This window comes from Pipistrellus kuhlii, unplaced genomic scaffold (assembly GCF_014108245.1).
Source record: "Pipistrellus kuhlii isolate mPipKuh1 unplaced genomic scaffold, mPipKuh1.p scaffold_m20_p_4, whole genome shotgun sequence".
Taxonomy (NCBI): domain Eukaryota; kingdom Metazoa; phylum Chordata; class Mammalia; order Chiroptera; family Vespertilionidae; genus Pipistrellus; species Pipistrellus kuhlii.
The window spans coordinates 47,511,822-47,530,061 of record NW_023425540.1 but is presented as its reverse complement, the minus strand read 5'-3'; the positions used below and the strand labels follow the sequence as shown (position 1 = coordinate 47,530,061).

The following is an 18,240-nucleotide window of genomic DNA, read 5'->3' as shown; positions in this document are numbered from 1 at the left end:
ATCTGTTGTCTAGTCCCTAACCCCATCTGTGGGGAACAGTTTTGGAGAGTGTTAAATTAGCAAAGCTGAATAAATGGCATGCCTATATTACCTAGTCTTTCCTTTACTCCTTTCCTTTAAATAACCAGATTATTATAACAATATCAAAATCATATTTCTATTTTGCTATTATAGTTCAGCTGAACTCTTTACATATTTTCTTAACTTTTGAATATGTGTTATATTAATGAGGCATTATAGTATTGACCAATTGGTACAACTTTGAACAGAGTATTGATACTATAACTTGTTTTATAACAGAGAGGTTTACTATGAACAAAATATTTACTAAGTTTGAGTTTTTTACAAGAACTCTCAGCCAATCAAGTTTTTTCATTACAGAAATTAAATTTTATTTTTTGCAACAATTTTGAATAACCCTCCAACTGGTAGATTAGCTTGCTGCTGGGGTTCAGCCAATCCGAACATGCCCTGGAGCCCTCCCGCGGTACCTCCCCAGGCCCAATCATGCACCCGTGGGGTTCGTCGCCTGGCCTGTGCCTTCTCGAAATCCAAGACCCCGTGGAGGATGTCCACAGCCAGGCCAAGAGACCTCACCAGTGCATGAATCTGTGCACCAGGCCTCTCTAATAATAGCCATTGAATTTAAAAATGACTATTCTGATAATAGGTGTAACTTGTTGAGCTGCTAGGGAGATATGAAGATTTCATATTCAGTGATTATATGAAAATGTTAAGAGTTAAAAAAAAAAGAGTTTGGTGTCCTAAAGATGTATATCTCCTGATGTACTCGCACATGGAGTTTCCTAACATTTACCTTTTACTTTTTATTTTGTTTTAGCCTGATTTCAAGTTAATCTTTATTATGACACATTACAGGTAAATAATTATTTTTAAATGATAAATGACAGTATTTACTGCAAAATACTTCGAATGAGAAAAATCCAAGTGTTTGAGGATTTTGCTGTTTTAAAATGTTATATCTGTGCTATAGGGGAGGCCGAAACTTTCTTCTACCCCAAGGTTCTAATATTTAAAACCACATGAGACAGATTAACAAGAGAAAATAACCAAATTTCATACATATGCAAGCATGGGAACCACTCATACATGAGAAGTTCAAAGATAAAAAGGGAACATGAGGTATATATGATATTCTGAGCTAAGATCACCTTGGGAGGGAAGGAAGGTCATTGCAGGATGATTAGAAAAGCAGATGTTCACTAACTACTAGCTTGTCTTGCCATATAGCGAGGTCAAACCAGATTGTCTCTGATAGGCCCCTTATTCATATTCTTCCAGGTAGTGAAAAAGTGGAGGAGGGCAGAAGTTTCTCTTCAGGTGGTAGGGTCTTGGTTGCCTTTAGCTCAAAATAATTCACATGCATAGAAGCACATCTTGGGGGACTCTTTCTAAACCATTATAGTTTTATTTTATATTTGGAACTAATTGAATTTACAAATGACAAGCCTGTGTTGCCATGGACTTTTACACTAAAACAGTTTAATTGGTTGTTTTCCTTTTAAAATTGTATCTCTAACAGAAAATAAAAACTTTATCCTAAAACTAATTCTTTGAAGATTCAGTCAGGACTTAAGATAAATCTTCAGCTATTTCATTATATTATAGTTTAGCAAAATAGCTAAATTTATTAATAATTGAATAATTAAAGAGGAGGAAGTTCATTAGTATTATACACACACACACACACACACACACACACACACACACATAACATACATTAGTATTATAGCCTCTGCAAAACAAGTCTTCCAAGTATTTTGGATTTATCCGAACTACTAATAAAAGATATTTACCTAAGTCTTTTTTGTTTGTTTGTTAATGTTTATTTCATATACTAGTATACTTGTTATAATTTATTGTTTACATTTCCCATTTATTTATACCATTTTTATAGGTAGTTATGAGAGGAGTTAGCTTGAAATGCAGGTAGATAGGGCAGGGATCCCGTAGAAAACAAAGACAGGTAGAACATGGGCAGGGGTGGACATGGCAGTTTGAGCAGCCTAATCACAGGAACCAACCAAGCAGAAATAATAAAATGTATCTGGAAGCAAAGTGGGAGGCATGGGGAGGGGCTGCAGTAAACAAGATGTACGAACACAAAGAAACGGAAAAAGTTCAGCATAGGATCAGAGGAAGAGCACATAGAGACAGGGAGAGTTCAGCATAGGAACAGAGGAAGAGCACAGAGACAGGGAGAGCTCAGCATAGGAACAGAGGAAGAGCACAGAGAGACAGGGAAAGTTTAGGTCCGTTGCTGGGCAAGAACAATTGAGGAAATCAATAAGGTGAGGACAAAGGTAGACACAAAGCAGGCTTGTGGCAAATATATACCTGTGGACTATGAGGCTTGAACGAGGCAGCTCATTCTTAGGTCCCCCGCCCCTTGCAGGGAATCTGAATCTGCTTGTGATCAATTTTCCACATTTTTGCTTAAGTCTTCTGGTCCACGAAGCTCATTCTTAGACTTCTCGAGACATGACCCCGGGGGGGCGGGGGGATTGTTTTAACACCTCGGCTCGCCGTTCCAGGTATCAGTTAGACAGACATGAGCAGAGCAAGGATGATGGGCCAGAAACAGAAACTCGCCAGAGCAAGAAGCCCCAGATGCTTAGCAAGTGGCAAAACTGGGAAACAAGAACCTTACCCCCAGAGAAACCTTGCCTCCCCTAGCTTATTGCTGGTCATGTGGTCACTCTGACCTTTTCCTCCCAAAAGATAACATCTAGGCTTCAGTTGTATTTCAGCTCCAGGGCCAGAAAAGCAGCAAAACCAGACAAGTGATACCATGGCTACCTCAGGACCAGTGACATTGGTTAATGAACCTCTGCCTTGGTGCTGACCAATCAGTGGAGACCACAACCTTGAAAGAGCACACCTTTCCCTGAGACCTCCCCTAAGATCTCCACCTGCAAGAGAGAGAAATACACTCAGAGTGAAGGGCCCAGTGTGCACTCTCCCCAGGGGAGCATGCCCACCCCATTCCTTTTCTCCTTCTTCCCTCTAAGGGACCCCACGAGACTTGCAACCAGGTGAGCAATGGGCAGCAGTAGCTCATCCCAAGCTAACCCCCTGAAACTGTCTCTAAGGCCCCCTTTTCTCTGACTTTTCAGTGAGCCAAAGCAGCCCATCTAGGCTCTCCTGTTGCACTTTCTATACTCTTCTTTGTTTCACTTTACTAACTAAATATATTTTTTGCTGTAGCCAATAAATTCTTACTTATTTTGCTATACTTTGTCTCTTGACTGAAATCTTTTCTTCAAGAAGACAAGAGCCAAGGTCTCATGGTCTCACCAGTAACACTATCAGTCATCAAAATCTATATTAAAAGCATAATATGCCATTTGACTGAACAGCAGAACGACTGTCTGGACGACTTTATGGACAACCATGCTATGACACACACTGGCACCAGGCCAGCCAAGGCGGGTGCCATGCTATTGGTCAGGGGGCCTGGCCATGGCCCCATGATCACCCTGCAGAGAGAGTCCCAAGCTGCTCTCTGCAGGGCAATCTATGGGGGAGCTCCGCAATCGATTGCCCTGCAGATGGAGGCCAAGACCACTGGCCAGGTGGGGTAATTGATGGGGGTGGGGAGGGGCACCACAATCACCTCAAAGAGGGAGGCCCAGGAGAATGGATCACAGAGCCTCTGCCGGGTGGGCGGGGCCTCCCTCTGCTGGGCGATCAATTCTGGAGCCCCTGATCCTTTGCCTTGCAAAGGGAGGCCCAGGCTACCAGGCCAGCAGTGCTAAGGCAAGGGGGTGGGGCCTCCTTCTGTTGGGCAATCCATCCAGAGACCCTGGATAGGGAGGCCCAGGCCAGCCAAACAATCACACCCCACACCTGTTGCCCACAGAGGGAGGCGACAGGTCGTGGGGGACGGGGCGACCTGCCTGCCAGCAGCCGGGGGAAGGAAAGTCCCAACAGACCCTGATAGCTAACCAGGCCTAGGAACCCTACCTGAGGGGTCCCGGATTACAAGAGGGCACAAGCCAAGCTGAGGGACACACACACACACACACACACACACACACACACACCTGCCATGCACAAATTTCATGCACCAGGCCTCTAGTATTTTATAAGCAATATTGTATGTTCAAAAATAACATATCCCTAAATAAAATAGTTCATACACTATACCAACTCACCCTTCTTAATCTGTCCCATTGCCCTGACCCTACATGTTTACATAGCACTTCTCACCAAGTGATCTTTTATAAAATATATGTTTATGTGTTTCTAAAATGTACCTTCCCCACCCAAATAAAACTCCATAAAGAAAGGGACTTGGACTTGTTGCAGCTATATCCCAAGCTTCAACTGCAATGCTGCTTTCTTAACAAGCATTCAATAAATATATATGGAATGAATGGATGAATAGTGGGGAAAATGCATATCTATAAGAAGTAGCAAATAGTGGGGAAAATTTATATCTATAAAAAGTATCAAATTTAAGTTTTAGTTATCAGAGAAGAGAATTTATTCCCTTTTTCATATGTGAATAGCGCCTGGGTATTAGGCTTTAACAATTCTGAGGTTATCATTTCCTGGCTAGCTTGTGGGGAAGGGTGGAAGGAAGGTGTTAAATTCTTTCTGCAGCCACCTTTGTTCACAGTGGCCTGTTGAGGCTTTGTGATTTCCTTTGCAGTGCTGGGTTCCAGTGAGAAGCAGCAGGATGTTTATAAGTTCTCTCTGAGGGGTGCTGTTTTGTTCAGCTTTCAAACTAGAGAAAAGTGTGAAAATTAGGTCACACCTCATGAACTTTAACAAAATACTTTACCCAGTTTAATAATACCCTAGTTCTTCCATTGCTATATTTCATTTTTCCTAAAAGTGGGAACTATTGGTTTTGATTTAGTATTACATCTTGAGGTAGGTTTTCCCCTTTATTTTGAAGTAACTAACATGTTTTTTATTCTTGTTCTTCAGAATGGACTGGGAAGATGAATATTCCCATAATTCCTTTGACCTACATTGTTTGTTAAATTCATTTCCTGGAGACTTGGAGTTTAAGCAGATCTTCAGTGATATTGATGAAAAGATAGAACAAAATGCTGCAAGGTAAATATTGCTAATTAATTAAAACAAGTTGGTTTCATGTTTAATTTACACAAATGTTACCTAATCTAGTTTTATTGTTCTCTACTGTTAGATAATTTTAGGTTTTCATTGTCATTAACTTTGTTGGAAAAAATTAATGATGAGACCTTCCTCCCTAAAATTTAATGTGATTTTTCCTATCTGATTAGTACTGTAATTAAAACTTAAATAAATTATAACTAATGATATATAAATAACTATATCTATATATATCGGCATTGATTTCGTTATCGGTGGAAGTGGAATTCTTGGGATGCCACAAGGAAAATAATTTTCTAAGGTCTCTCCTCAGGATGGGGATTCATGGAAAGCTTTATTGATGATGAAAAATTAAGGGGGTTCCCTTTGTAAGTCCCATCTCTGTCTGGCTTTCCAATGGAAGCAGTCCATTCTTATCTTCAGCAGAGCCAGAATGAAAATCACTGCTCAGAATTTCTGCTCCATGTTAAAGTCCAGTCTAGCTTCCTGGGTGCCATGTTGCTGCTTATGGTCATATGACTACTGTAGGCGAGCACATAAACTCATGGGCCAGTGCGGTTCATAGAGCAAGAGGGAGCACAAGAAGAAAAGGAAACTTTCTGTCTGGGGATTTTAATCTTCCAGGATTTTGTGCACTTGCAATAGCTCCATCCTCTCAACCAATGATCTTCTCCCAGACTAGTCTGAGGTAACCTTTCCTATGTAACCTCATCTTCACTGCACATACGTCCATCTCCCCTCCTTTCCCCAGAGCATAAAACTATGACTTTCTGGTGAAGCTGCCCAGATTACCATGCTTGTCTGGCCTCCCCTTTGCTCTCTTCCTATTAACTAGCTAGTTAGGACCATAGCACCTTCAAATAGATAAATTAAGGTTTATTGAATTGCTATTAATGATTACTTAGATTTTGCCAATATTGTTGGCCTGGATTTTTATTAATATACTAGTGGCCCGGTGCACAAAATTCATGCATGGGGGTGGGCGAAAGGGGTTCCCTCAGCCCAGCCTGCACCCTCTCCAATCGGGGATCCCTTGGGGAACGTCGGACCACCAGTTTAGGTGGGATCAGGCCTAAACTGGTAGTAAGACATCCCTCTTGCAATTTGGGACCGCTGGCTTTTAACCGCTCACCTGCCTGCCTGCCAGATCACCCCTAACTGCCTCTGCCTGCCTGCCTGATTACCCCTAACTGCTGGCCTGATCTTGCCCTCAACTGCCTATGCCTGCTTGATCGCCCCTAAGTGCCCTCCCCTGTCAGCCTGATCACCCTTAACTGCCTCTGCCTTGACCTCCACCACCATGGCTTTGTCTGGAAGGAAGTCGAACATCCAGAAAATGGCTGGTTGACCTGATCTAATTAACATATTACCCTTGTATTAGTATAGATAGATTATATAGGTTAGGATTGCTTAAATGGGGGAGGAAGCCTTTTTCAGCAGGAGGAGATGCTCTTGACAGACAAAAACACATAATCCCTATATCTGGACTGATAGCCAGCCATATGCACTATACTGCCAAAGTGGTCATTAAAAAATTGAACTGCTTTCTTATACAGCTGTTGCCCTTAAAACCCCACCTCAGCCCCCACCTTAGATTCTCCCTTTGTAGTTCACCCAGATTAGGTTCTGATTGGTCGGTGTCTATGCCAGTCAGTGTCTCCAGGCCTATCTCTGAGCCTGACCAAAAGGTGGGACTGATGAGCAATCCTATGGAGGCCCAGAGATAAACAGAGGCAAGGCTGCTGGTGAAGCCCGGAGAGAAAGAGGCAATGGCTGATCAACAGCTGCCATTGAGGCTGAAGATCAATAAGTAATGCGCATAGATAGCAAATAAAAAGATAGCCTACCCATTGAAATTTTGTTCTTGAGATAGTCCTGGCTTGGAAAGTTGACAAAAGGTCTATCTAGTCTTCCAAGGGATACATGTTATAGAGATGGAAAAGTGCTTATAATTATAAGTTTCTCAGGTAAATGCCTTTAAAACAGGAATGGAGAGAAATCTTTGTTCTTATTTAAAACTAGAGGCCCTTTGCATGATATTCATGCAAGAATAGGCCTTTCTTCCTCTGGCTTCACTCCCAGCCGCCTGGAAGCCAGTAAGACCCCGCTCCTGCCAGGAGCTGCACATCCCAACTCCTGGCTCTCCAGAAGCCAGCAGGTCCTCACTTCTGTCAGAGCACCACTCCAGTAGCTCTCTCCACCACCCTCCTTCACCTCATAGCAAGCTTCACACTGCTCCTCACCTGCAAATGCAAATTAACCTCTATCTTTGGTGAGATAATTTGCATACTCACTCTGATTGGCTGTGGGCATGGTGGAGTGATGGTTAATTTGCATGTTTCTTTTTATTAAGTAAGATAGAAAGAATTAAGTCTCTTATTTTTAACTTGTATTTGTCTTTATATATGTATATTTTTAATTTAAAAATTATATCTTTATATTCTATGTCACATTTGATGAATATAATGTTTTGTTCTTGTTAATCCTCACCCAAAGATGTTTTTTCATTGATATTTTTAGAGAGTAGAAGGGAGGAAGGGAATGGGGGAGAATGAGAGAGAGACAAATCCATTGGTTGGCTTCTACACTTGCCTCAATCAGGCCTGGGATCAAACCTGCAACCTGGGTACATGCCCTTGGCCAGGAATCAAACCTGCAGCCTTTTGGTGCCTGGGCCAGCACTCCTACCACTGAGAAATATCAGCCAGGGTTATGAATATAATTTTTAAATTAGCATGTATATGACTTAACCATCCTATAATATATGTTATAATTTATATTATATATAAATATAAAATAGTTACGTTGAACTTTAGTTAATTATTTACTTAGATACTTTATATATTTATATATTACATGACATAGTTTTTAACTCAAAAGAAATTATAAGTGAAAATATATTAATAAGTCACTTCTACAAATTCCAGAGCTGGTTATATTAAAACAAATTTTTAATATTTTTAATAGAAAACCTTCATTCATCATAGCATTTAGGTTCCCTCAAAACAAATCCAGCCACTGAACTCTGATGCTTTTTTTTGTAGATTGCTTCAATTTTATTTGATAACCATTTGTAGTAAATTTTCCTCCTAGTCAATAAGAAATCATATTTAGAAGTAAAACAGTGATTAAAATACTGTATTTGCATTCATAAATTGTTATGGAGGTCAAAACTCAGATGTTGGTATTAAAAAGAAAATATGACAAGGAATATAAGGATATAACTTTTAAATTAAAAATATTTTATTGTCCATATATTAAAACAAACCTTGAGCAGAGCTACCTCAAGTGACCATTGATCTTTACAGCACATAAAATAAGGGAGTAGCTGTATGTACTGTATGCTACATTTAGAATCAAGTCTATTTTTCATCAAATTCAATTATGTTTTTATTATACTCTAGAGAATAAACATAATAGTATAGGGTATACTAGTATATATTTTTAAAAATAAAATACTGAATAATAACTATAGTTCAGAAGAGTGTAAATCATTTATGCATTCATTTATTGCCTTCTAACAGAATAGCTTTTAGAAAATTGTATGTCATGACGAATCAGTTATGCCACACTTACAATGCGGTAGTTGAATTACCTTTGGCATTTTTTTATTTGAACAGTTCTATTTATCTCTCAATGGTGTACATTGAATAAGTAATGTACATCTCCATGATACAGATTTTCCCAATATTTTTTAAAGAAAAAAACACATTAGTAATTCATTTTTAAATATGGTATTTTTATTTCCTCTTTAATTTTTAAAGTTGTATTTCTAACAGTCACCTTGAATTCTAAGTGTGAATTCTTTCCTTTCTTCTTAATGTTATCAGGTTTTACGAGCCACAGGGTCTATGCTTCCCCAAAGCAGTGATTCACCAGAATGGACCAGTGTGCCCAGAGGTCACTGAACCTTCACCTGCCCCTTAAGCGGCTGTCATTCTCTCAGACCATTTTCACTTTTACATCCTTGGTTCTATTCAAGTCAGAGCTGGGTGGCTCTTAGGTTTGACAGTGGAAATCAGTGACAGTGAATTTTATGCTTTCAACACAGATCAAAATTGGAGGGAAAAAGAGGCTAAATAACTGACCAAAGAGGAATATATGAATGTTGTACCCTCAGACTCAGTCAATTCAGTAACTGAAAAATGCAAACACAGTGAAATATTTTTTTAACCAAAGGACTTTTACTAGTATGTATGCATATTCTAATAAGCATAACTGGGGGAGTGAGGGCACAAGCGGGAAGGAGTGGATCTGAGGGGGTTAAGGACATGTATGTAATACCTTAATCAATAAAGAAAAATTAATTAATTAAAAAGCTGGAAAAATATTTTTTAAAGCTAAATGGACCTTATTATTTTAAGAAGATATTGTGGTATAGAAGTTCAGTTGGGCTTACTAGTGACATAGGGCAATTTTTCTCCTCTTAATGTTTAGTTGAATAGATAAGATCATATAATTGAAAGTTTATGTTACATTCTATTTTGTAATTATAGACTATCCGTGTGAACCTCACAGGACATCAGTTTTGTTGGTCTTGATACAAGAATACTTTTTTTTTTATGTAAAGAAAAAACAAATGCTTCCATCGATATTAGTTTGAATCCAGGAGCTCTGTTGTGGGAGTGGGGTGGGGGTGGTATTAACTTTTTGTGACAGAATATTGGATACATGGCTTCTATAAATTTAACCATGCTTATTCATAGAAGATACCTATTCCGTAGATTACACTTACTTCTCACATAATACTTCAATTTTTGTACTTATATATGAAAATTTTCTTTAGACCTTCCACATGATGGCATAAAGGTCCAGAAATAACCAAAACAAATCTTCAAATATGCTATCAACTTTGGGTTTGTCATGGCATAACCACAAGTTTGTCAGTGGACACGCTCAAAAATATATTTTATGACCAAAGAAAAATATATTAATGAGACATATCCATATCGTTCCTTGAAACTGTAGTATATCCTTTTTCTTTGCTGTGGAGTCTTCCATTCTGCAGTTTTGCTGTTTCAAATCTGGGGCTATTCTAAAAAATAAATCTATTTTAATGTTTAAATTTCTCATACTATAAAAATAATCGTTAATCTCTGCTGTGATACTGCTACCCTGATTTTAAAAACAAAAATTTTAATTTTCCATGAAAACATCCATATATGTTTTCCAAAAATGTTTATATAAATTTCTCATAATTTTTGCCAGTGAAACATATTTTTTGCTTTTAATTATTTTGTGACTGAATAATAAAGTCTGTGTGTTTTAAATCATGAAGAGTTTTATAAAAAGCTTAAATTTCAAGATTTTATGTCTATTTTCTTTTTCTGTTTCTCTCTTATCCTCACCCGCACCAGCCTGATAAATAGGCTCTTGTGCTAATGTTGTTTTTAATTATGTTTGTTTAATTGTAGGATATCTCAATCCTTTGGCAGTACGATGGTGCATATATACATACACACATATATACATGCATATATACATACACATACGTGTGAGCATAAATGTAATTGTGAGCATAAAAAATTCGAATTTTTTATTATCCAAATAAATATATATAGTTTTAAAGTGACATGGCAGTAAGATTCAGTAATCAGCACTGAATTTTCAGGAGTCAGGATATTTGAACTATAGTGATTCAATTAATTCTCTTAAAACATTAAGACCCTTGCATATAATCTTCTTTTACAAGGAGAAGCCTTTTCTATACCTCCTACAGGTACATTTTGTGACTCCCTCCTCTGCCTTCCCTTAACACGTTATGCATACCTCTTAGCAAGTCTTAATGTACTATAGTTACTTATTAACATGTCTCTCTCACTAGACAGAATTCCTTTAGGGACGGGACCATGTCTTATTCATGTTTTCCTCCCCAGATCACAGTTCCTAACACATACTCACCATTTAGTTAATGTTTGTCAAATATGCCTTCATTCAGTAAGTAATTTTTATATTCAAGGAGCCTAAGTGTGAACAGTGAATGAGAACATTACCACAGGTACCTTTTAGAAAAGCATACTGCATATTGCATTTAAAAAATGTCTTCTACATTGATGATATACATCCTCTCAGTAATGCTTCCACTTGCACACATCATTAACTTGGATAATTCTGAGTCATTATAATTAAAAAAACTTTAGGGTTCAGATTTATTAAGAAATGTTCAGACATGAAAAGGCACATAGAGTACTATAATAAACATTGATACACCCACTGTTAGGTTTAAGGACTAAAACATTACTAGTACCACTAAAGCTCATTGTATACCTCTAACCAATCTCATCCCACTTCCATCCTCATCCTAGATTTGGTAATGTTGGTAATTCCTACACATTGCCTTACACTTTTACCATCTATACTTGTAATCCTGAATACTGTGTAGCACTGTATGTCATAGGTTCAAGCTACTATATGGATAGTATCACAATATGGTATTCATTAGTACCATTTTCCCCTCAACATTTTGTTTGTTAGATCCAGCCAGTTGATAACTGTATTTCTACTTTTTTATGGTTCTGTTCCGATGAATGAATATAATTCAACTTTCTCCTGTTGATGGATATGTAGGATATTTTCAGTGGTTTAAATATTACAAATAATGTTAAAAAGATGCTTTAAAACACTCTTGGTGCGAATTTGGAGATTTAAGCTACCGGTATTTAAGGAAGAAATTCTAATTCTGTTTTAGACTTTTTTTTTTTTTTTTTTTACATTTTTGGCATAATGTTTGGGAACTAATAATAAATATGCTAATTAAATTTATATTTGCATGGTTAATTTTTCATGACTGACCTTGCTTCTAAAGAAAATTTGAAGCAACTTACAGTTAAACAGAAAACACTTAAAATAAAATCAAGTATCATGTTTTTCAGAAAACCTGGAGTAAAATCTGTATCCTCTAAGTCTTAGGATATGTAGACCTCTTCCCACCCAAGATGACTATTCCCATATTACTGTCATATATAAAAATATTACTATTATGTAAGAAACGTTGCCTCTTAGATGTTGAAAATTAATTTTTTAAAATTCTTTATTGTTTAAAGTATTACATGAGTCTCCTTTTTCCCCCCTTGACCTCTCCCAGCCACTCCCATCCCCCAGCACATGCCCTCACCCCCCTAGTGTCTGTGTCCATTGGTTATGCTCATCTGCATGCATACAAGTACTTTGGTTAATCTCTTACACCCCCTTCCCCCGCCTTCCCTCTGAGGCTTGAAGGTCTGTTTTATGGTATTCTGTTTCTGGATCTATTTTTGTTCATCACTTTATGTTGTTCATTATATTTCACAAATGAGTGAAATCATGTGATAGTTATTTTTCTACAGCTGGCTTATTTTGCTTAGTATGATGCTCTCCAGGTCTATCCATGCTGTTGCAAATGGTAAGAGTTCTTTCATTTTTACAGCAGCATAGTATTCATTTTGTAGGTATACCACAGCTTTTTAATCCTCTCATCTGCTGATGGGTACTTAGGCTGTTTCCAAATCTTAGCTATGGTAAATTGTACTGCTATGAACATAGGGGTGCATAAGTCTTTTATGATTGGTGTTTCTAATTTATTGGAATATATTCCCAGAAGTGTGATTACTGGGTCAAATGGGAATTCCATTTTTAAGTTTTTGAGGAAACTCTATACTGTTTTCCACGGTGGGTGTACCAGTCTGCATTCCCACTAGCAGTGCACGAGGGTTCCTTTTTCTCCACATCCTCTGCAGCACATGTCATTTGTTGATTTGTTGATGATAGCCATTCTGACAGGTGTGAGATGGTACCTCATTGTGATTTGATTTGCAATTCTCGGATGGTTAGTGACTTTGAGCATGTTTTAAGGTGTCTCTTAACCTTCTCTATGTCCTTTTTCAATAAGTGTCTATTTAGGTCCTTTGCCCATTTTTTGCTTGAATTGTTTATCTTCTCTTTGTTAAGATGTATGAGTTCCCTATAATTTTGGAGATTAGACCCTTATTGGATATAACATTGGCAAATATGTTCTCTCATGCAATATGCCTTCTTGTTTTGTTGATGGTTTCTTTTGCTGTGCAGAAGTTTTTTACTTTGATGTAGTCCCATTTGTTTATTTTCTCCTTAGTTTCTATTGCTCTAGCAGCTGTATCGGTAAAGATATTGCTATGACAAATGTCTGCTGTTTTGCTGCCTATGGCTTCTTCTAAGATGTTTAGAGTTTCCCATCTTCCGTTTAAGTCCTTTATCTATTTTGAGTTTATTTTTGTGTATGGCATAAGGTGGTGACCTAGTTTCATTTTTTTTGCATGTACCTGTCCAATTTCTCCAGCACCATTTATTGAAGAAACATGCTAAAATCCTCAACAAAATTCTAGCAAATTGGATCCAGCATTACATGAAAAAGATCATACACTATGACCAAGTGGAATTTATTCCAGGAATGCAAGGATGGTACATTATCTGCAAATCAATAAACATGATATAATATATAAACAAATTTAGAGGAAAAAAATCACATAATCCTATCAATTGATGCAGAAAAAGCATTTGACAAAATCCAACACTCTTTCTTGATAACTCTCAGCAAAGTGGGAATAGAGGGACCATAAAAGTCTTATATGACAAACCTACAGCCAACATCATACTCAATGGGCAAAATTAAAGCCATTTCCTCTAAGAACAGGAACAAGACAGGATGCCCACTTTCGCCACTCCTGTTCGACATAGTATTGGAAGTGCTAACCATATGTCTATCTAGGCATATTTCACAGACTTAGAACAAACCCTCCAAAAATTCATATGAAATAAAATAAATAAATAAAGACCCCAAATGGCTGCAACAATCCTGAGAAAGAAGAACAAAGTTGGAGTGATCTCAATACCAGATATCAAGCTATATTACAAATACACCGTTCTCAAAACTGCCTGGTTTGGGCACAAGAACAGACATAGAGACCAATGGAACAGAATAGAGAACTCAGAAATCGACCCAAGCCACTATGCTTAATTTTTAATTTAATTTTTACTTCAATTAAGGAAGATTATACACAAAACATTCATTAAAAATTTTGAAAAATATTTCTTTTTGTATAATAATCAGGCAATAAATCTTTATACTTCAAACAATTGCACTTTGAAAATAAGACCATGGTGAATGGCAGAATGACAAGATGTTTAGCCAACTTAAAAAATCAGGTGCAGATGAGTTCTGACATTTTAAAATTTGTGACAAAATACTTTTAAAAGACAGCTCAACTGTCTTAGTTTCTACCAATGAGGGAGGTCCTCTGAAATGCAACTTCTTGATCTCTTTATCAGTGCTTGGACAAATTACAAAAACATCTACCCCTCTTTGGGCTTGACTGTATTTACAAGTTATAGTTACTGGCCTCTGCCCAGAGTCAGAGGTTAAGGATTAGCCCAAAAGCTGAGTTCTCATTGAAACAGATTTAGGCAGACTAACCACTGAGCCTTTCCCGCTCATATTGCTGCAGTCCACTGGATTTCACTGGATGAGACACTTGAGAATGCTATAATAAAGACTTTGATAAAGGGTCTCTAGAAACAAGGTGCATATTTAGGGCATCAGGTTTCTCAGTCCATAAAAGTTCTTAGGAAAGTTAAGAAAACATATTCTGATATCAAGTCAGGGTTAGCACTGGCATTCCTGAATAAGACTGTTTCATGAAGAAAATGAGTACCCTGTGGCCAAAGGAGGTGCTGTTTTTCTTGTAAGTTCTTTGTTTTCATGAAAAGGCTCTCTGGATCACAGAGTGTATTTGTTTCAAGATAATTCAGTTTAAATTTTACTCATGCTCAGAAGTCTCCTGAAAAGCCTTCCTTCAAGTTTTATGGTGTATGTTTTATAGGCAACACATACCTGATGAATTTTGAAAAGTCATTAATATGACATCAATTTTAATAATCGGAGCTGGGTTTCCAAAGCCTACATGGTTCTGTCATGTGGCATCTGTAATTAATAACAATGCTACTTTAAAAACAGTAAGAACATTTTAATAATAAATCTGTCTTAACACTATTAAGAAGCAAATACTTAGCTGTAAATTATGGATTGAGGGGATTCAGTTTCAATGAATTTTCCTTTTTTTTGTTTTGTTTTTTTGTTTTCTTGCAGTTTAGATATGCTGCCATCAGGTGGTAGTAATATGTCACATCCATGTGGCTCCACAGATGACATTCTGCTTAAGGTCACCATTTTAACCCACAAAGATTTATAATAATGAATGTACAGATTTTTATATAAAAAATAAAATAACATAGTATATTTCGTATCAGAGCTAAGGATGCTTTGAATGAAACTTTAAAAACTGGTATATATTGGAAGGTTCACTTGGACACGTTTTCTCTGTTTCTAGTTTGTTTGTTATTTAATGAAGATTTAGAAAACATAGAAAAATAAATTTTAAAGCACCAAATTTTATAATTCAAAGATAATTGCTTTAACCTTTGTTTTATTTCCTTGTAGTCTTTTTTAATTTGCAATTTTTAGTATGTTTTTGTTTTTTGGAGTACAGTTCAATGGCAGGAAGAGGTATTTAACTATAGTAAGAGTGTATATACAGCGTATATATTTTTCAGCTTTTAAAATTACAAGCTCCTGGTATCTGCTTTGTGACCTCTTAATATTCCATTTATTGAAGTTTTCCATAATTTTATATAGTCATTTCCTATTAGTAGACAATGTACATTTCTGGTCTTCAGCCATCAAGAGTATTTTGTCTCTGCCTTTCATCCACTGCCTATCAAGAAGACCATTATTTCATTGCATCTGTACTTGATATTTGTTTTAACACAAAAGAATTTCTACTTTATCTCTGAGCAGCTAAATATCTTGTATTTCCTCTATTGCATTTGAAATGAAACTTCCAAAAAATTTGAACTTTCAGTTTCAATTATGATTGAAAATATAGTCTCTTTGTTATTATTTTCATATCATATGAATGTTTTATAATTTTATAAATTGTATGCAATAAGGTACCACATATAAACATTTCAAAGCCTGTGATATTATGAGATGGAGCTATTACCTACTTTATACCAAAATAATTTTTTCTTTTCTTTTTTTATAGCATAGAACATTGCATTAAAGAAATACAGTCCGAAGTTAACAAACAATGTCCAGATGTGCAGTTACAGACAACAACTGACTGTTTTGAGTGGTTAAATAACTATAATTATAATTCATCCAAGTCACCTTCTATTCCCCATGGAGATTTGATAAAATTTCTCAAAACACTGGTAAAAAAATAAGTATCTTTGCTTTATAGTGGAGTGGGATGGGTAATAAGGAATACAATTCATACAATTTCTATTTGTAAATATTTATTTTAGTGACCATATTAGCCTGGCATTTCTAGCCTGGGGTTAGGGTTTATGTTTTGTTTTGCTACTATATCCCCAATGTAATCTAGTGAGCTATTTTGTGTGGGTTTTTTTCCTATGATTTTATCAATAAAATTAAGTTTTTTATAAGTGGAGATTAAATATAACTCTTGGCTGATTTATGATGTAACGTATACCACAAAGTATATATCTACCACAATTATTTACCAGAAAAGTTTATATTTATTACATTTTGTGTTCCTTTACTACCATTTTCTCTGAGCTCATTAGTAAGCATAATCAGATCACAATTGATTGTATCTATTAAGTAGCCTTTTCTTGTCATTCCCTTCATCCTCAACCTGCAGGCATGCCCAGTTATTTTCAATCAAGGCAGCAATTTATATGAAACCACTGTTAATTGGTGGAGAATTATTACATTGGTAATTTCTTAATACTGACCACAATCTATGTTGAATAAGATTTTGTAGTCTTAAATAAAAACATTTATTTTATGACACCTGTATCTACAAAAGTGTTAACTTGCAAAAACTATTTCCCAAAGAAACAGCACAAGTGTTAGAAAGCAGTATTTCCATAGCTATGGTTTTGATTTAATTTAGGGAAAAAAGGGGGCACTGTTTTTGTCTAAACATCAAACATTGACTAAGGCAGATGTGGAAAATATCTTGAGGTTGTAGATGGCTTAGGATGATAGAATCAGATGAAAATAGTTTTTGGCTGTTGTTATTATTGCAGATGTCTCTTTAATGTTTACCAAGTAATAAATGGAAGAGAAAGGAAGACTATGTGCCCTGAAGCCTTATTCTTTTAAGAAAATCCTCTCACCCATTATCTCTTGAAGGTGGAGCCTTGAAGAATAAATATGGATATAGTTATTCCTTTAATTTCTATTAAGAGGCATGTGTATTGAATTTCATTAATACTGATGTAATAATGCTTTCTCATTTAATTAAAAGCAAAAGCTTTTAATTATCTTTTAATCTGTCACACATAAGTCATTCTGTATTCACTGCAGGGCAAAAGCCGCCTTAGTTTTGCTCAAATTCATTAGACTGATAGACTTGTTTGAGATCTAGGTTTTTTTTCACATAATTGATCATGTTATTTTGAGGAAAGAGCACATTATTAAAACAGATCCAGATTAAAATGACCTTATTATCAAGTTTTTACCTGACAAAATTGTCAATCATTTGTCCAGTATTTTTCATACAAATATTTTTTTCATAGGAAATGTTATATTAATTACTTACCTAGCTGTTTAAATAAGAAACAGAGGTCCTCATTATAGCAATTATCCTGAAGTTATTTTCTAAATGTAAGCAATCATACTAAATACATATTTTAAACCTCTGTAATCTATTATACTTGATCAAATATTTACAGTTATTGACCACCCTCTGTTTTAAATGAGAAACGCAAGATTGCTGCACTAATATGACTCACTTGCTTTATAGAATTTACTATGCTAATGATATCCTGGACTCTAAGGACATTTCTTTCCAAAAATATCATGGAGAAGAAAGAGAAGGTGCAGAAAGGCCAATACACTTTATGGCTCCATAGAGTGTAGTAGGTTGAACAGGGACAAGGAGAATAAAGCTGAGGGTTCATAGTGGGTTCTACACTTTATTGTATGTGACTTTCAGAAAGTGACTTAACATGCACTTCAGTGTCCTTATCTGTAGATTGGGATTTAAATATCTATGCTACATTTCCATGATGAATAAGACAGAGACTGTATAGAAAAGTGCTTTTAAAATATTTGTTTTTATTGATTTTGGAAAGAAGAAGGGAGAGGGA

General features: G+C 36.3%; 1 protein-coding gene across 1 annotated transcript in view; it reads left to right on the top strand.

Annotated features, from left to right (window-relative positions):
* Positions 1-18,240, top strand: part of KIAA0825 (KIAA0825 ortholog) — a 319,903-nt gene that overhangs the window by 38,162 nt on the left and 263,501 nt on the right. The window contains exons 2-3 of the mRNA XM_045571737.1: positions 4,960-5,091; positions 16,164-16,332. Of these exons, the coding sequence (XP_045427693.1) occupies positions 4,961-5,091; positions 16,164-16,332 (300 nt within the window). The 5' untranslated portion in view covers position 4,960. The remainder of the gene's footprint in view (positions 1-4,959; positions 5,092-16,163; positions 16,333-18,240) is intronic.